Source organism: Magnolia sinica, chromosome 13 (assembly GCF_029962835.1).
Source record: "Magnolia sinica isolate HGM2019 chromosome 13, MsV1, whole genome shotgun sequence".
In the NCBI taxonomy this organism is placed as follows: domain Eukaryota; kingdom Viridiplantae; phylum Streptophyta; class Magnoliopsida; order Magnoliales; family Magnoliaceae; genus Magnolia; species Magnolia sinica.
In genome coordinates this window covers 51,842,432-51,863,574 of record NC_080585.1, presented here as the reverse complement: position 1 = coordinate 51,863,574, position 21,143 = coordinate 51,842,432, and the positions used below count along the sequence as shown (strand labels likewise).

Here is a 21,143-nt window from a genome sequence, read left to right as displayed (position 1 = left end):
CCCATTGAAATTTTGTACTCCTTTTGTACTTTTCTCCCATCATATTTTTTTTTGTCATTTGTAATTTTTTGTGGTCCTCTATAATTTTGGGGCCTTGGTAAATTTTCAGTCCTTTGTAAATTTTGGGGTTGCTTTATAACTTTTAGGGTCCTTTGTAATTTTCAAGTGTTCCTTTGTAATTTTCAGGGTCACTTGTAATTTCTTTTTATCCTATTTAATTTTTCATTCATTTATAATTTCTCGGTATGCTTTATACTTTTTGGGTCCTTCGTAATTTTTCAGTCATTTGTAATTCCTTGAGGTCCTTTATAAAAAAAATTTATCCCTTGTTATTTTTCAGTGTCCTTTTTATTTATTTTTTTAATCATTTATAATTTCTCCTTTGTAATTTTTCAATCCATTGTAGTGTCTATTGTAATTTTTCGATGGTTAGAAATTTTTTCCTTTTTAAATTTCCCGTCATTTATAATTGGTCTCCTAATCTTTGGGGTCTTATAATTTTTCAGGGTACTTTGTCATTATCCGAGGTTACTTTGTAATTTTTTGGGGTACTTCGTAATTTTTAAGTGTTTTTTGTAAGTTTTTTGGATCCTTTCCAATTTTTCAATCATTTGAATTTTACAGTCCTTTGTAATTTTTCAGCGCCTTTTGTAATTTCTTTAGTCATTTGCAATTTTTGTTCATTTCTAATTTTTTGCCGTTTGTAAATTTTTTTTTTGTCCTTCCTAATTTTTAGGAGAGCTTTACAAGTTTTTGGGGTCATTTTTAACTGTTCATGGTTTCCTTGTAAATTTTTTGGATCCTTTATAATTTTTCATTCCTATTAATTTTAAGGATCTTTGTAACTTTTCAGTCCTATGTAATTTTAAGGACCTTTGTAATTTTTTGTGGCCTTTGGTAAAGTTTTCAGTCCATTATATATATATATATATATATATATATATATATATATATATATATGTGTGTGTGTGTGGAAAATGTACAATGCGCTCGACCTCACGATAAGCTCCCGTGAGGTCAAGCTGTGTGGGGCCCACCGTGATGCATGTCAACCATCAACACCGTGCATTTGATGGGTCCCCTTTAAATTATGGGATATCCCAAAAATCAGCCATATACGGAACTCAGGTGGGCCATACCATCTAAAATCATGTGAAGACACCATTAAAACATATAAAAGCACTTGGTGGGGACCACCTGAGTTTTGAATGCTGCTGAAACTTGGTCTCAACCCTCATCCAAGTGGGACACACATAATGGATAGGCTGGATTTGCAAACCACATCTCAGTGGGCCCAAAAAATGATTATGAATGTTTTTATGGTGCACGGCCCCTCCCCACTTCTGTATGTGGTGTGGCCCACACAAGTCACGGATTGACTTGATTTTTGAGACCTAGGCCCACGATGGAATGGTGCATCTGACTGATGGGGTAGATGTTCAAAACGCATCACAGTGGGCCCCACATAGCTCGACCTCATAAGACGGACTCGTGAGGTCGAACGCATAGTACCTTTTCACACACACACACACACACACACACACACACACACACATATATATATATAAAATTTTGGCGTCCTTTATAATTTTCTGGATTGCTTTGTAACTTTTACGGTCTTTAGTAATTTTTCAAATTTCCTTTGTAAATTTTGAGGTTCCTTTGTTATCTTTAAGGGTCATTTGTAAGTTTTCGATCCTATATAATTTTTTGGTCGCTTTGTAATTTCTTGGCATCCTTCATAATTTTTTGGTCATTTGTAATTTCTTAGGGTCCTTCATAATTTTTGTCCATTGTAATTTTTCTAGTCCTTCGTGATTTTCAATAAGGGTGAACAAAAATAACAAGCATAGCTCTACTGAAAATTTATGCTTCTTTTGGTGAATCGCGTGTTCGACTCCTTCCAAGCCAAAAAAAAAAAACAGAACAAACAGAAAATTGTTAAACCAAAGGTGCACCCCCAGTTTTGATGCAATCATGGCAAGTTGATAAAACAATGCGTGAGAATACGTGGTCGGTCGTTGACTATCACAGTCGGCAGGCAAAACAAAACGAAGCAGAGAAGCAAGCAACTACTAAAACAAGTATCACTGTCACTTTTTCGCATAAGTAATGGACATGGGGTTTTGAGGAGTGATTTTGAAGCCTTGTAGAGCCTGCATGGCAATAGACGACTGCGCATCGTCTCCAAACTCGACAAAGGCAATCCCTGGCTTTGCATCGATCATCCGGACTTCCCTGAAACCTGGGTATTGTTGGAAAAGCATCTGCAGCATCATGCTCGTTGTTTCATGGGGCAGATTCTGAATGAAAAGAATGTTGTTCGGAGCAGCAGCCGCCTCTTGTGGGCCAGACTTTCCTTGGTGGAATGCTTGAGAAATCTGGAAAACAGTGAAAAAAATTCAAGTAAATAGATGCTAAAGCTCATCCATTTTTTCTATTCTATCCTATCAACCATTGTTTGATTTGTATTACTCCCAAAAAAAAAAAAACACATTTTAATTGGCTTGCCTTGAATTTGAGATATCATAGATCCTGATCGTCATTAAAATCAGTCACAGACATTAGGTCACCCAATTTAGTAAGGAGAAGTGCGCCTCACCAGACTTATGGCCTACGTAATGCAGGACAATTAACCACTTGCTCTAAAAGCTCGAACTGTTAGAGTATGGCAAATTAATCTCTTTATCTCATTAGCCCAGGCCCCACATCTCATATGTTAGGACCTCGGCCGAACCCCCCTCGTGGGCTCGTGGGCCCCAAATCACATGAGCCGTCAACCCCGAGTATCCCCGCATCCCATGGGCTACCCCACTCGAGCCCGGTGTGAAATGCCCCTGCATTAATCACTCCCGATGAGGAATCTCGAACACGAGACCTCTCCCATGGACCACAAACCACATGGGTGACCCACCCCTAGTGTGTCCCCGCATCCCACGGGCTACCTCACTCGAGCCCGGTATGAAAATGCCCCTTCATTAATCACCCCCCATGAGAAGTCTTGAACACGAGACCTCCTGCTTGATACCAATTTGATGTAGGACAATTAACCACTTGCTCTAAAAATTCGAGCTTTTAGAGCATGTGGTTCATTGTCCTGCATCACTAGGTTTTGTAGGCGTTGGCCACATTCACACATTAAACAGCAACTGCAAAGAACATCGAGATATGCATAGGCATGACAAACTTACCCAGTGGGTTCTCTTAGAAAGTGTAGACATTTCATAATTTCACTGCCATCATCCACGTGTGCCATATGTGTACATGACAATTCCACTTTAGCTGTGGGGCCATATGTTAACGATCCAAACTGTCCATTGTTAAGGTGACGTCACCAATAATTGGCATGCAGGAAGGAAAGACCCGTCATCAACAATCGGCATGTAGGGAAAAAAAAAAAAAAAGGTCCATCCAGTGGAGGGATTGTAGTCAATTTCTGCCGCAAGTGGGCCTACTATAGCCAACAAAACAGAGAAGAATGGAAGTTCTACAGGAAAATGAGATTCTTGCAGGTGAAGTAGAAGCAAAACTCCACAATATAGGGCCTACTATAGCCAAAAATAGATTGCTAGAGAAAGGAACTAAAGGCAGCTTTTTATTCAAGCTGAAGGTCCCCTCTAATCACAAGTCCAGCCCCAGTTATAGAGGATCTAACTTGTAGAAGATGCCAAAACATACTTAAAAATAGGTAAGTAAGATGGATAAAAATAAGTAATGTGCTCAACAAGTAAACTAAAAATAGGTTACTGATGACTTGCCACTTGTATCACTCTAGGCGATAACCTAAGACATCTAGGCATTAACTCATCCAGCAAGTTACTGATGGCTTGCCACTTTGTATCACTCTAGACCTTGTGGACTGATTTGTGGCCTATTTATGGGCCACTCGTTTCTTTCTCTTACTGTTGGAATCTGTGTAAGTCCCTCCTCGAAAAGAAATTGCCCTCAAGTTCAGATCTTCATACACTTCAATAATTTCTGGATCAATCTCAAGTAACTCTTCTGCTACAATCCAAGTCGGCCTTTTGTTGCCATTCCCCTTCCAAGTCAATGCCTATGTCACAGACAAAATATCTCAAAAGCATAATCATTAATCTTCTTGAGATTAATAAGGCCCAATCTTTTTCTTGCTAAGCGAGCACGCACTGGAATCTTTTCCTTCCTCAAACCATCAGTTAATCTCATGGAATGACTGAAGCCTCTTAAATCAGCACAGGAGTATACTTCAGCATTGGAGACGAATTTCTTCATTAGCTCAGCCATCTCTCTACATCATCGCTCACCTTTCAAGTGTTAAGAAATGGTACCAACTCGTGGAAGTGACTAGGCTGCCTCCCATAAATAATCTCAAATGGGCTCTTTCCAGCAGTGCGGCTCTGATCATAATTATAGGTGTTGCAGGAGAATAGAGTCCCATTGTTTTTATCTCCCACTAAACTTAGTAACAAAGCATCAGGGCTCTGTTAACCACCTTAGTCCAATCTGAGGATTATATGAGCTACCATATTCCAATATCGTACCAACCTTTTCAATAATGTCACTCGAAAATGTGAAAGGAACTTTGAATACTGATCAGAAGTAATGCTATTTGTTACACCGTGCAACTGCACAACTTCACGAAAATAAAGATGGCCAATTTCATGCATCAAACGCCATCTTGCAAACAATAAACTGCTATTTTAGAGAATCAATCAACTACTAAAACTGAACCCATGACTCGTGTTCTTGGTAGCCCTAACAAAAAAAAATCCATACTCATCTGATCCCAAGGTGTTAATGGAATGGGAAACAGGATACAAAAAGCTGGTATTTTGTGTATGTTGTTGGATTATGTGGCCTTGAAACCTAGTGTATCACTTTCTACATTCATGGCATAATGGATTTGATGCAGGGACATGTGATGACCTAATCCTAGATGCATGTATAATCAGGTTAAAGAATCTTCAAATAAATACACCAATTAACTAACCATTTCCAATCAAAGGGATTAGGTAAATTTTAAAACAAAGATGAGGTCATTCCGTCAGGATCATGTCCCTAAGCATAAAATCGCGTAAACAATAAAAAGGGAGGACCTAAGGATATGAGAATATCCCAGATCTAGCATAATTCAGTCCACAGTCAAGTTTGGATCTGATTCTACTGACTAACCATCCCTCTTTTCCGTTCAAACTAGAAAGGAGATATTTAGAGAGGAACAAAAGGGGTGAAGAATGAAGGGTTCGAGATGAAGAAAGTACAAGTCATTTTGTCGTCAAAAGAAAAGGAGGAAGATTCTTACCTTTTCCTGCACCTCGAAGATCTAGAAAAAAGGAAACCTGAAATCGAGGTGGAATCTTCAACACCCAACGGCCAATCCTAAAACCCTAATCTCTTGAATAAAGAGAAAGAAAAATACGAATTTCTATTCATCCAATAATAATGAAAATAAGGTTTCTCACAATGTATATATAAGCTATGGAAAAAGTAAAAGTGCACTAAAGCCCTGAAAAACAAGAAAAATAACAAAAAAAAAAAAAAAGACGAAAAATAAAGAAAGTGCAATAAAGCCCCTGAAATAAGAAAAAGAACAAAAACACCTAAAACTAAAACACCCGGATGGTAGGGTGTGAAATCCGACCTATGGATCTATGGTCATGGTGCGGTCATGCCGCTCCTGCACTCGTAGCGCGTCAGAAGATGGGTCTGATGGACCCAACGTCCATCCACATCAACTCTTCCGCTCCGGTACTCTATCGGCAACGCCTCCTCCTCTGGTACACTCTAAATTGTGCACACTGATGTCCGCATCAAGATTCCTCTCATTCCAATTCCTTCAATTATATGGGTTGTATTTTCATAATACAATGAATGTTTTAATCCATATCGTCCACAAATTGACATTGTAGCAAGCCAGTGTCCATTGGTTCTAAATGATGCCAAGGGATTTTGATGTGCAGTTCCTTTTCTTTCTGAAACTAATTTGTTACCAAGATGAATCTAGACATTTCATCCGTGAGGTTGTCGTGAGTTTAGAAACTTCAGACCCACCTAGAAATAGGTTGCATATGGATCTACAAGTGCAAAAGAGGTCCTGAGAGAAATAAAAACCTATACAGTGGATAAATGGATTAGGGGAATTCAATACCCAGGTATTTTAATACCCACTATTCTCATAATTCTGACATTTTGAGGATGGTGGACATTGAAAATCCAAGAAATTTAATGCCCATCAGTCATTGCAATACCCAATAAATGGGTGCTTGCAGGTTCCAAAAAGATTATAGAATTTCACTCCAATACCAAGCAAGGATTCCCTAAATATTGCCTTAGGATCATTGGACCAAAGTGATTTTTTTAGGGATGGGTAATTAAAGGAGTGTGACCCACGTGATTGAGGATCTAAATCAATGATGACACCATTCTTAGTATGTCAATACAGACTGTCCACCCTTGCCATTCATTGGAAGGCTAGGATCACCCATTCAAAGTGATTTTTTTAGAGGAATAGGCAATCAAAGAAGGGAGTGAGTCGAGTGACTACCCTTTCAATTTAATGGCCATAAACTTAACTCGCTTAGGATCAGGCAGATCTAAGTATTCAAACACCGTCAACCTCACTCAGCCAATCAAGGACTTCTTCAAGCTATTCATCACCCAATGAATCTGGGATATCTACTTTAACATGTGGATCATGTTACCATCTGTGCCCTAAGTTGCCCCATGGTCCTTTCTCACACCCTAGACCAAAAAATTGCCCACGTCGTCAATCATGCGGAACTTCCTCTTAAAATTGTTCTTCATACTCGTCCATCACCAGATGCTCTCTACGCAAAGCTCGTAATGAGCAAGCAGCTGTTCCTTTGTTCACCAATGAAATCATTACTCATTAGTAGATCAAAAGATCCCAACAAGCTATGCACAATCAATTCATCAATAGCTGCATGCCTTGCATACTTGCCTCCATACTTTCGAAGCCTAGCCTCCATTCCCTCTCGATTCACCTCATTGTTTTCCATAGAAGATTGTGAAGCTTCCGAATTGTTGCCCCGACCAACAAGAGAGGCACTCACGAGAATCACAAGGCAAAAACAAGGCTCTGATACCAACTAAACCTAACAAAATAGAGACTGCAAATTTTGTAGGAAATAAGGTTGTTGAAGAGAATATAAGCAAAAGTCAACAATATAGGGCCTACTATGGCAGAAAATAGACTCCATGAGAGTGGTTAAAGAGGAATTTTTATTCTAGCTAGAGGTGCTCTTAGATTCACAAGTCCATCCCCATTTATTTTATTTTATTTTTTTGAAAGGCAACAGGAAATTTTATTAAAAAAGAGAGCCAAGATGGCACAAGCTACAACTCAAACAAAGAGGAAAAAATACAAGTATCAAGGGATTTCACACAAGAACCCCATTCCTCAACAAAGAGCTCCATTTTCAGAAAACCATCATTTCCAAGTTAGCCTCCAAATAATCCTAAAGTGCTTTCCTAGATTGAACCCATGTCAGGCCAAGAGGAGGTCACTGGTCGAGGTAGGCATCACCCAAGACACAATGAACTGCCAGAGAACTTGACACCACACTTTACTCCCACTCGTACAATGAATAAAGAGATGGTTCAAGATTTCACATTTGCTATGCATGTTGTGCACACATTTGGGATCACCATTGACCTTCTCTAAAGGTTGTCAATAGTCAACACCCTATTCCCCCCAACTAGCCATCCAAGAGCCACCACTTTCAGATGGGTACCATGGAACCACGCATGAGATGTTTGCACATGGGACTCTCCCCCTGGCAGAGAGTGAAGGAGCCTATAGAACTATCAGAACAAAAATCAACTCAATTTGTCTTTGAACCTGAACCATACCATCCTATCCACATCATCTCTCATCTGAGATATCCTTTGAGAGCCCAAGACAGAGACAAACTCATCCATTTCTTCCTCACGAAGGTTTGTACGACGGCAAAGACCAAACAACCGTATCACCACTGAACAAGAAGCATCTAGAAACCAGACTATTTCTCCCCATGGATAACATCGCTACTGTTGGGAATGTGGTCTGAAGCAGGACCTCCCCAAACTATATATCCTCCCAAAAATGTTTCTCCCCATTGCCTAGGGAGAACCCCACTCCCCTCCTAAACATAGGCTTCAAAGAGGCAACTGCTTTCCAAATCCCTAACGCCCTATATAAAGATCAAGTCCCTCACCCACCATCCTCCATCTTGGCACCCATTTTTATTTTTTTTTGTTTCTATTTTTTTGCAACAATCTCACTCCACCGAGCCTCCTCTTCTGAACCGAATCTCCACGGCCACTTGTCCAAAAGCACAAGATACACCGTCTCCAAGTTTGTGATGCCAGCTCCCCCCTACTGCTAGTCCAAAGAGGTGGAACTTTTTTCTGGTCTTCTGCCCCTACCATAATAAATTGCGCCTCAACCTCTCCATCTGGTTAGCACCGACTTTGGGCAATTAAAGAGACATAAATCCAACAGCATATTTAGAAGGCTGGCCACCAAGGTACAAGTATTGGCTTTTCCATCTAGCCAGTCCTTTCGAACATCGCTACTACTTTATCCCACAAGTTCTTGGCCAGCTTGCCTGCACAAAGAGGGAGCCCAAGATAAGTGGAGGGGGAACTTCTTGTCCAACACTAGAAAACGCCCACCATCCACTCCGTCTCTTCTGCAGAAATTCTAACACCCAACATCTCACTTTTGCTAATATTGACTCTTAATCCCAGCACCGCTTCGAAGCACCTAATTAACATTCTCAGCTTATTCACCATGTGTTCCTCTGCATCACAAAAAATAAATAAATAAATAAATAAGCCACCAGTGTGATCGGGAGGGCATGACAAATGAACGCTAAAACCTCGTAGTAAGCCAACCTCCTGGCCTCTATCCAGCATCCTGCCCAGCCCTTAATGCCGCCACCACAAATAAAAGAGAGGAGAGCAGATCTCCTTCCTGAAGGCCTCTTGGGTTTTTAAAGAAACATTTGTGGGATTCGTTAATTAAGATGGAGAATGTAGCCGACTGGATACATTCCATCATCCAATCTCCATCTCAACCCACACTCCAGCCAGCCCAACATATAATTCAAGGAAGCTCCAATCAACATGGTCATAGGCCTTCTCCACGTACAGCTTACACACAATGCCTTTCTAGAATAACTTCTAAGAAATTCATAATAAACTAAGAATAGATAAGTAGGACAGCTACAACTGATTAACTTGATCAACGAGCAATCAAAAAATAGACAGACAGCTAGGACTGTTTAACTTGCTCAATAAGCAAAAAATTAGATAATTAAGATAGCGAGGACTGATTAACTTATCTAGCAAGTTACTTCTGACTTGGCGCTTGTATCACTCCCTTAAGGGTGTTCTCGTGGATTGTTCCATGGACTGTTTTATGGACCACTTGTTTCCTTTGCTGATGGAATCTGTGTCACCCATATGAACCCAATAGATTAGCTTGTAAAAGGATCCATTTACAGCTCTTTTGTCATATCAAGTGAAAAGAGCAGCTTGGTTCTCTTCCCGTTGCCTTTAGGCAAGTTATCATTCTTTACGGTTTCTTTTTTAGATTGTCTTCTTTCTACACCTAATTTATTCCACATATGCAATTCCAACCCTTCGTTTGCCTCAGAACCAGTTATTTTGTCTGAGGAGTGCATTAGTTGACAAACAAGCATGACATTCATAAAACAACCATAATATGGTTAAAGAGGTATGCACTTACAGGAGTCCCGCCATTACTCTGAGCACTTGCACCATTAGCAACAGCACCAGATTGTTGTGCCTCTTCAGTCTTCCGCTTTCTTTCAGCTGCAAAAATAACAAATAAAAATCATGTGCAAGCAAGCATGCATAAAGTTTGAGAATGACATTAACATACACAATTGCAACGAATCATGAAAACATTTGAACTATGATGCCTAATTACGACAAACTTGGATGTGGACAAGATATGATTACCCCTCTGCCATTCATACTGATTCATATTAGGTTTATGATAATGACTACCCCATTTCGTACTTTTATCTTAGTAACTATGGCAATTACAAAACTTAAAAAGGCATTTTTATCTTTTTTTACTTGAAACATTTTACCCATGGTTTTCAGTATCAGTTTAGGATGGCAGACATGACCGTATCGAATCCAGATAGGCCTAGTCCGATCCTGAACAGTCTAATTGGTGCCTGTCCAGCTAATATGAGCAAAAGGGTTATTGGCACACGAGCCTTTCAGCTATAAAGTTTTTTTTTCCCCTCTCATCTTTCTCCTTTCTTGATTTCAACAAATGAGGATTTTCGATGAGATCAAGAACTCTTGAGAACCAAAAACAAGATTTGAGTGGGATTCAACGAAACAAGCGGAGTGAACCAAAAATAGGTAACTCAACACTTCTTTTCATTCTTTTTTTTTTCAACATAATGGGGACCTAATCCACTACATCATGCTTGATCTATGTTCAATTAGGACCTATTTGGTTGATTCCAATTTTCTGATTTGAGTAATTTTGCTGCTATCGATTCATATACTTCCAAATGATGCATGAATTAGCTTTCTGTACTCGGGATTCCTACATTAAACTATAAACTTGGAGCGTGTTTGGATTTACGGCCTAGATGGTTTTGGATTGTTTTAACCATAATTATTACTAATTGAATTCGTGTGAATATGAAATGAAATCTGCGGTACACGAGCCTCTTGAGTACATCGCCAATTCAAATTTGAAATGCCATGCTTCAGTGAGTCCGCAGAAGATGTCTCGGGCAGTGCAATGTTTTCATAGCACTGTATTGGAAATGACCATCGAAATGGAAAAATGCATCGCCAGAAGAAGCTTCGTTCGTACACACACGTAGAAGCCCTTTTCATAAACTCTCTTCATTTCCCTTCCTTTTGAGAAAACCTCTCTTCTCTGGTTCTCGTCTTCTCACTGTGAACGCTCTCTCTTCCCACCGATATTGCCACCTGATTCCCCTCTTCAGAACCCATTTTCTGTCATGGTCGTATTCACCTCTGTTTCGTCCAGATTCCATTACGGGCTGAGGTTGTCAATCTACTCACTACAGAGATGCGCCTGGTATCCCGGATTTCAGAATTGCCCCTTCAACACCATCAACACCCAACATCACTTGGATCTAACATCGCACCACTATTTCCCAATCTTCCTCACGACTGTCTGCTGCTTCAGCTATGGAAATCCTGTCGACCCTAACATGTACAATAGGGAGGTAGTCCTCTTGGTTCCAAACCATTAGGTATACGCTTTGCAGGCATGCGTATCTAGGGAAGGTGCAGGTGAATCCCAACGAAATCTGGCGTATCCACTCTATATTTAGTGAATGCTCAAGCAGAAACATGACATGACCAATGCATGTACAATGCATTGTGAGTACAGTTCAACAAATCCCTTTACTTTTCACTAAAGGAGTGTTTATAAATACCTCCATCTGATTGTATACATCTACCACTTTCCTCCTCCTGCAAGTTCTACAGGGTAAGATCCAAAAAGCCTCTTCTACTTTTCACCTTCTATTGTCTTCTAACGAATAACAAGGTTTGATATTTTCCGCAAAAAGCTCTTTCCCCACGATGTGAATCTCTGTTATACATGTAGCTGACATATTACTTATTCATTCAGGTTAAAATAAGTTCCCAATGTGGGAAGCGGAGGAGATCATCTTAAAGAATCTCTATAGGGTTAGTCCTAATGTGGATGTTTCTTTTAGTCAATCCCCTGCCGATGTTCATCCTCATCCCGTTCACGTTGATAAAACATATATGGCTTGGTGGACACCCAATTTTTCCTTCATCACATAACGAGAAGAAATGAAATTCTCCTATATGGGAATGTTTACATTCCTCCAATTACACCTGGTATTTAAAGTGTTCATGATTCCACAATGCAGAATTTATATGAGAAAATACTTATATGTGGTGGTTACACTGTTGTTATGTGCAACAGCATATGCGCGCACTGAAGGGGAAATCGCACATGCAACACATGTGCAACAATATGCGATTGCATATTGGCCAACAGTCAGAAATCTAACTGATGGCACATATATTATTATTATCATTATTATTATTATTACTATTTTTATTTGCATTTAAAAAATCACTTTTTGCATATAAAAAGGCTTCCAAAGCTCCTCCATTTGCAATATTCTCACCCCAAACTCTCTTACTCTCTTACATTTCTTACTACCAAGTGATTAAATCTCTCTTACATTTCCTAGTTCCAAGTGCCAAGTGCTCTCTCTCTCTCTCTCTCTCTCTCTCTCTCTCTCTCTCTCTCTCTCTCTCTCTCTCTCTCTCTCTCTCTATATATATATATATATATATATTTCTTTCTCCCCCTTTCTTCTCTTCTACAACTAACAATACAACATGTATACAAGTACTAGCGGAAGTGTGTAAGTGTAGCTTTATCTCTCTCTCTCTCCCTCTCCCTCCCCCATCTCTCTCATTTCATTTATTCTCTAATCTTTACTCATCTTTACTTCAGTCTTTAGTTTTTACAAGTTATAAAAAGGCGAATCAATACACCATGTCATCTTCCCAATCTTCCTCTTTAAAACTCAAATCGAATGACCCAGGTTGGAAGTATGGGCACTATCGTAGTGCTACGGATTAGACTCACATAATATGTGAGTTATGTGTGCCTGTGGGTTCCAATTGCAATGCGCAGCACAAGCAACACCTTGCACATACACCGGGGTCAAATGCAAGACATATGACAAAATTACTCAGGAAATCCGAATGGAGATCATAGAGTATATGGATAAACAATTGAGAAAGAGGTATGATAGTGTCCTACGTTAAGAGGAATATATGGAACAAGATGCGTACAAGGATATAAACATAATTGATGTAGATGAAATTAGCCCTATCCTCCTATGTCAACAGGCTGGTCTAGACCACCAACGGCTTCGAAAAGAGCTACTGGAAATGGGCGCCCATGGATAGATGGTGTATTTGTAGATCACACCACGACGATGTGGTTGACCAAAGGGGTCAAGGCAAAGGACCGGCTCAAACAACTTTAGAAAAACGATATAAACACAAAGATAGGAAAAACACTTTTCAATATATCACTAAGTAGTTTTACCATGCCGGTATTGCCTTCAACAAAGTTAAACTGAAAAGCTTCAAAGTTATGGTTGAATTAAAATTTAAAAAAAAAAAAAAAAAAAAAAAAAAAAGAAGAAGTTATGGTTGAAGTAATAGGTCAATTTAGACCTAGGCTTAAACCTCCATATCATGAAATGAGGGAGACACGCCTCAAAGTCAACATTGCTTGTACATAATCCTTCATGGCCGAATATAAGGAATCGTACAAAACATATGGTTGTTCACTCATGGCAGACGAATGGACCGATATATCCAATTGATCTCTCAAAAATTTTCTAGTGAATTGTCTAGTTGGGACAATGTTCTTAAAGTTCGTGCATGCATTAGCCCATTCTCATACTGTAAATTACTTATTTAATTTAATAAATAGTGTAGTTGATGAAATAGAGGAGTTATCACTTGAATGAGTTTCAAATTAGAAGTAAGTCAGCTAATAAAAAAGAACTTTTCAACTATCGACACGCCCAGTTAAGGAATGTCATCAAGCGTTGTTTCGACGTTTTGAACGGATAATTTCCAATTCCATGCACAGCACCCCAATTCAAGTTAATTACCCAAGGGAAGATTGTTATCGCCTGTTGTGTCTTACACAATTTCATTTGTGTTACCAGGGAAAATGGATTGACTGAAATAGTTGAGGACAATGCAGATAGTATGGAGAACGTACCTCCGTTACCTGTTAACATTACAAACGCTGATGAAAGTTGTGCCCTATTAAACATAACACAGTGGGCAAGAGATGCTTGGGTGAGGAAGATGGATGAGATTGTCGAGAGGATGTGGAATGATAGCCTCCTAACATTTTAAAGATAACTGTCGTAATGACTTAACATCTGCATCCACATAGTATTTTCAAACTCTTGTTTTTATATCTCTTAGCTGGACTATCGTTTTAGATACTTTTTTTTTTAATTGCGACTCATAATTCTCTATATTTCAATTATCCTTAGGCACATACTCTATGTATTTATTTCTGGCATGCTATTTTGGTGTGGTATTATAAGTTTGTAGTGTTTAATTCCACTTAATTGAGTTGTTTCTATTTACGATTAATGATGCGTAGGTCCAATGAACTTCCTGCGGTGCAATCTAAAGGGAACTTCCCATAAGAATCAAGGGTCATCACCTAAGAAGGGTGCAACATCGCTGTCTAGAAAAGTCAATACACCGTCAAAGAAAGGGCCATCTCCCTTTAAGAATGGGACATCACCTACGAGTCAAATGAAAAACACTCCAAATAAGTATAGGATTGTCCTCCAAGTTCAATGGACGGACCTGATGGACAATCCTCTAGCAAATGCACTTGTCGAGCAAATCAATATAGGTCGGAAAAGTGACATTGGATTTAAACTTGAAGCTTAGAAGATCACCATTTTAGAAATCCACGAGAGATGTGGAATACTTTGGACTCATTCTAACATTTCTAATCGGTTGCACACTCTAAAGAGGTTGTACTACACAATCAAGGATATGCTTAGTACATGTGGATTTGGATGGGACCCTGAAGAGAAAATGGTAATTGCTTCCGACGAAATTTGGGACAAGTAAATCTCGATAAGTCGGCCCTGAGAGGATTCGGAATTAATCTTTTTGGTACTTAGCAGTCTTCCTTATGCTTACTCTTTTTTAAATACCTCCCGTTTACAATTTTCCATATTTCCTCTGTTACGGTCCCACCCTTATGCTCAGAGAGTCCACGGGAAGCACATAAAGAGGTATGATGACTTGGCTTTCAAAATTGGGAATGAATGTGCCTCATGTTCATTTACTAATATGGCGTACTTGTCACACATATCGAGAAGATGATGTTGTAGAGATGAAATTGACTCTGATGCGAACTCCCGAGAACGCAAAACACAAACAATTCATTATTGTCGGATGACGATGATGATGATGAAGATGACAGTGGTCCAGAGATACGTTGGGATGAGGGCTCGAGCAGATGATCTCAACGCTATAAAAACAACCCCCTTGATACAACAACAGGTTCTAGAAAGACTCACTTAAATATGAGCAACACGAAAAAGCAGAAAAAGACTAGGTCGAGTAATCATCTTGGGTCAGTGATGGGGGAGATGGCCAAGGCGGTAAAGTCGTTGAGGATTACAGTGTCCAGTGTGTTGAGAATCCTTGAAAACGCTGACGGACTAAGCCCTAATGAGCAACTTTGTGCCGCGAGAGTGCTACAAAATGTAGTGATGGTTGGGTTTTTTTCTAAACATGGGCCACAAGATGGGTTGGCTGATGATGAAACTCCTTTTTTTGTTGACAATTACTCCATCATTACTTGAGGTATTTTTTTGTGCTCCATACATGTAAGGATACGAGTAGTTTGAACAACTTCGGTACTTGTTATGTGATCGCTTGTGTCACAGGGTCATTGGCTAGAATGTTGAAGGAGAAGATGACAAAGATACTAAAACGAGGAGACATGGGGTTTTCGAATGGGGCAGACCATTACTTTTGATTTTTTATTTATTTATTTATTTATTTATTTATTTTTGCTTTGTCTACAATCTCTACATGCGTGACTATGGATCAGTGTTTTAAGTATCCACGATATTGGCCAATATATCCCACGATATATCTTATATTCCACCTGTGCAATACGAAACACACAAGTAGTGGGATATATCCTACATGTTCGATCTAGTGAGGATTTTTGATCCTTTTTTCTGTAAATCAAGTTAAATCAGTGTCAAATTGTTACAAATCCATGATTTTTCATAAAACATGAAAAATCTTGGATTGGGAGCTTCGATTTCGAGATTTGGAGGAGATGGGACAAGTTGCAGAAATTTGAACAAAATAAAAAATTCCCAATTTCTCGCAAATCGGTTGCAATCTGTGTCCAAACATAAAATCAAACAAACCTGATCTAGTGATTCTTATTTTGCTTTTGAATGTATTGCCTGTGTTTCCACATGTCTTCTTACATTTATAAATTATATCAATAGAATTTGAATATACTCGCATCAATTTAGTTAGACATCGCACAGATTAGGACCCCACACAAAGAAAACCTGTTATGTGCACTTGTCCTTTGTAATGTTTTGATTTTTAAATGTATTGGTGTCTTTTTTAACTATCATTGAAGTTTCATTGAAAAAATCGACCAATTTCCTAAGGTTTCCCCATGTTTCCAACAACAACAATACATTATGCAATACAACCGATATATTACATGCGATAACCGATACATATCCATATCCCAATGGTGCAATACGTAACGCGATACAGATATTTCAAACACTGTCGTGGATACTCATCCTAGTCAAACTAATGCATGCACTAATATCTCCTCTGGAAAGTGCTACAGGACAAGTTTAACACTCCTTTTGTGAATGTTTATGAGATGAAATGGTGTTATGTTTGTGTGGTTCACAAGTTGTGAATCTGTTATCTGCTTGTCATATATTCGAATGGAAATATGCATTTCTATGTGATTGTACGTCACCATTAGTGTGTTCATGGTTATATTTGTTACTTGTAGGTTTTGAACACATGCTCCTATAGGGTACATAGTGCAAGTGAATAGTAAATCTTTACTTGTGCTGGCAGAAGTATTTTATGTGCAAGGATTGCTTCACAGTTGAAGTGAATCTGTTTTCTTTTCATCATTTATTCATACGGTGATGTGCATCTATGTGATTGTATGTCATAAGCCACTGCTACTTTCATGGATATGATATGCTCGTTGCAATTTATGAGCACTACAGTTGGGAATTTGTGGTTTGATAGCTTGCTAGTAGTTGAGAAATGAATATATGCATTCTATTTATGCCTGCAGGATTTTTATATATGCATAGGTCCACTATATGGGCCTTATGGTTCGGATTACTTTTATCTGCCATTCGTGCAGATTGTTTGTTGATTTATGTAATTTTCCAATATGTATCAGAAGCCTGGTTAACATCTGCAGAGTCTTCAAATTGATGACCGTTATGGTTCCACAATATTCGGATTGTGATTGTGCGGGTTACAATTGACAAGATTTGTTCCTGACAATGTTATTATATTTTGCATTACATATAATATGAAAGACTACAGGTACTCATCTAAGAAGTGCATGGGCATTATCCTGAAGCTTATACAACACGGATTGTTGTGTGAGGGATTTGTGGAGCAGATGTAATTCACCTTGCCATCTCATTTAATTTTTATTAAATATTACTAAAATTCTCTCTGACATCCTCTCTTTACCTTGTAGGGGCAGTGATACTTGGATCTGGTAGTGTGGCACATCTATTGTGACCTAGGAACAACCACTTTAAATCTAGAATTGCAACGCATATCTAGTTATTCTATAATGCCTCACATGTGTAATTCTTTGATTTCTTAGTGTAAGTCTATCAAAGGGTGATATATGATATATTCGATCCATTTCGTACGCAGGTAGTAATGGGAAAATTTTACGTGGTGTTCAAGGGGAGAGTTTCTGGGACATATGACAACTGGGAGCAATGTAAGGAATAGGCCAATGGATATAGTGAAAGTAGGCATAAATCGTTCAAGATGTATGACTAAGCCCAGAAAGAGTGGAGGAAGTTTAAGGTAATAGCATCCATTTTTCTACTGAACTGTCAGTTAATTCATATTAAAAAACTGAGGAAACTGACATACTCTTTCTGGTCATTAGGAGGCTATTGATCAGCCATCCAGTTTTATGGCGAACCGTATTGACAGTTCCCCTGGAAGGCATTGCAAAAAAAATTTACTCGGGCAACTAACCCGGTTCAGAGGATCACCGAAACCATTCCAGTTGAACGGTTGGGTTGAACGGTTGGATAGAGGCGAGCCTGAACGAGCTGTGGTGAATGTGGAACAAAGGATTGATAGCATCCCTGATGGGAAATTGAATGCCTTTCTCTGTATTCAGCTTCGTGTCTTCTTGATATATGCAGCCATTACAAGGTTCTTATGGTCATTGAAAAATTAATTGTTAGGTGAGTTAAGTTGCTAATGTTAGGAATATGGAGGGTTTTCTTGTTGTAGTGGGATGGTTTATTTGCTCGAGCAGTGGAGGGTTTTTTTTGTTGTTGTACTGATTGAACTTTGATGTTGGAATATGTCTTTTTAGGTTTTATTTGAATCCTTGTATGGACATCATCGTATATAAAGGTACAGATGGTTTTTCGGGACAATTTTGTCACTTATCTGTTCGCATTTTATTACCGATACAGGCGTTTCAATCTACAATCATCATACAAGTTTTTCTTACTACCCAAGATGTAGGCCTGCTCAAGTGACCCAATCAGGTAGCACAATGGAGAAGGGAACAGAGACATGGCAGTGCCTGGTGTTGTTTGGGGCTCATGGAGAATGTCCGTGATTAACCCAATTTGCCAAGCTGTTTTGCAAGAAGTCAATAGGAGAGGGGTTAAAAAATCAGCAACATATAACTCGAGTGGTCCCCACACGGTCCCTGATACAGCTATATCTATGTATGTGAAATGGGACAACTATGGGTAATACTGATACGTGGGTCCTTCTATCTTTCTTGTAGTTGACCATTCACCTCTGTTTTATGTCCTTTTGTCGTCCACCTGTGTCTTACAGTGAATATTTTGGACATTTAATGTCAGATTCTGATCTGACGAAGAGGGTGGACCCAAATTCACCGAGGTCGATGGATCTCTAACTGTGGGGCTCGCTTTGACATAAATGCCTTGCATCCACACCATTATTCCATTTTAAAAGCCAATTTTAGAGCATCATCCAAAAAAGGGGTAAGATCCAAATCATAGGTGGACCCAAGGTATTCCGTATTGGTATCGGTGGGCGTAACAGTGCCCACCGTCACCTATACTGATACGCCCCGTAACGGCCAATACGGGGTGTGTAACGGTGCAATTTTATTTTTTATTTTTTGTCAAAAAATTATGACAAATACCCATTAAATCCGGAATATTCTAAATATTCCAAATATGCATTCATTTATAATTTGGAACATGTTTATGGTGGTGTAATGGTCCACTCTTTGGTGAGAATGCTATATCAGGTTGTCTGATGGATTTATGAACCTGACAACCTGAAATTAATTGCAAACCTTTTATATTTAGGTTTCTAACTATATAATATCGATATAAGTTTACTATAATGAATGTAATACCAAAACATCTTATATTTTCAAGTTTTCCTTTCATTTATAGTGCTAGTGCATTGCATACTTCGTGACTCACATGCATTTTATTTCAATATATAGAGTTTAGAGACTTTCGTATCCTTTTATGTAATTCATATACCTAACAATTTAATATCATTTTTCCCCATAAATCGTTAAAAAAATTAAAATTAATTGTTGTCGATTCGGGGCTGGTTTTGGGACCATTTGATGCTCCAAATTAGCCTAAAATTAGTGCAATCTATTGGCACTTATCCCACTACTGGATTGGTGGACATTTATTGGACAGTGAAAAATGAAAAATATCAAATGGTCCTAATTCAAAAAACAAGTGTCTACAAACTAATGATGAAAATTGTAGGAGTTATTTAATTTTGGGATTGTGACTTAGCAACAATGGTCCCAAAATTTAATTGGTTAATTTTGAGATAATGTATACGTCATGTATAAATTTTTAGGGCCATGTACTGAGGTCCACTCAATTATGTTTTATATATCCATGTCATCCATCCGTTTTGGCAACTCCTTTAAGGGCATTGGAAAAAATAAGGTAAATCCATATCTCAAGTGGACCACTAGTGGGCCAGGCGGGCCACCTCGATGTATTTGTATATCAATGCCATCAATCTGTTTTGCCAACTCATTTTAAGGCATGGTCCAAAAATTCAGGTAGATCTAAATCTTCGATTGACCACTAGTGAGTATCCCTTTAAAATTGGGGCCCACCTCAATGCATTTGTTGTATATCCATGTGGTCCATCCTTTTTCCCAACTTATTTTAGGGCATGGTCCAAAAAATGAGGCTGATCCAAATCTTAGGTGAACCAAAAATAAGGGTTTAATTCCCACCATTAAAAATTTCTTAAGATATATATATATATATATATATATATATATATATATATATATATATATATATATATATATATATTTGGATCAAGCTACTATTTGTGACTTTATCAACGAGTTCGATGGAAAATAAACATTATAGTGGACGGCATGGATATACTACACATAAATCAAGGTGGGGCCCACGTAACAAAACGGTGCAAGTGCACTATGCAGCGTGCACCGCGGAGCATTTAAAAAAAAAAAAATTTGAAGTGACGCAGTCCATTCCTTTTTCCAAGACCCAAATGAAAAAAAAAAAAGAGAGAGGGAAACCAAAAAGAAAAGAGGGAAAGAAGAGAGAGAGAGAGAGAGAAGGAGAAGGAGAAGAAAAGAAAGGAAAAAAAAAGGTATGTACGTTTTTCTTTTTCTTTTTCTTTTTTTCTTTTTTTCATTTTTTCCTATTTTCCTTAGGCCCGTAACAGTTGTTACGGTCGTTACGGGCACAAAAAAGAGGGGGTGGCCATTACAACCCCGTAACGCGTAACGGTCACGGTAACGGTTACGGCCGTTACCGTTATATATCGGCCGTTACAGGCGTATCGTAATAGATACAGAACACCTTGGGTGGACCATACTATAGGAAATAGTAGTGATTGAATATCCCCCGACTGGTGTTTTGGGTTATACCAAAATGTTTAAAATCCATCAAATTTGTTGGTAAGGTAAGGTCACAAAGACATGCATGACAAGACCACATAAATATCAGCTTAATCCCAAACATTTGTGGCCCACTTTAAGTTTCTAAACCACTATTTCCATATTATGGTCCACTCAATGTTGTCATAGCATATGCGATCGTGTGTGATCGCATATGCGGTCGCATATATTTTTTTAAAAAAAATTAATTAATTAAATTAAAAATTAAAAAATTAAAAAAAAATCAGAAAAATAGGGAGAAAATAAGAAAAAAAAAATGAAAAAATATAAGAAAGTATGGGGGAACTTTCCGAAGTTAATAGATAAATAATTTTATATGCCCTTACAATACATT

The 21,143-nt window shown here is 38.5% G+C and overlaps 1 protein-coding gene across 1 annotated transcript in view; it reads right to left on the bottom strand.

The window, feature by feature from the left end:
* Nucleotides 1–1,929: 1,929 nt before the first annotated feature.
* LOC131223759 (U2 small nuclear ribonucleoprotein B''-like) overlaps nucleotides 1,930–21,143 on the bottom strand; it is a 75,614-nt gene continuing 56,400 nt past the window's right edge. Inside the window, exons 4-5 of the mRNA XM_058219259.1 lie at nucleotides 9,734–9,819; nucleotides 1,930–2,381 (exon numbers count right to left, since the gene is read on the bottom strand). Coding sequence (XP_058075242.1) covers nucleotides 2,094–2,381; nucleotides 9,734–9,819 — 374 coding nt within the window. The 3' untranslated portion in view covers nucleotides 1,930–2,093. The remainder of the gene's footprint in view (nucleotides 2,382–9,733; nucleotides 9,820–21,143) is intronic.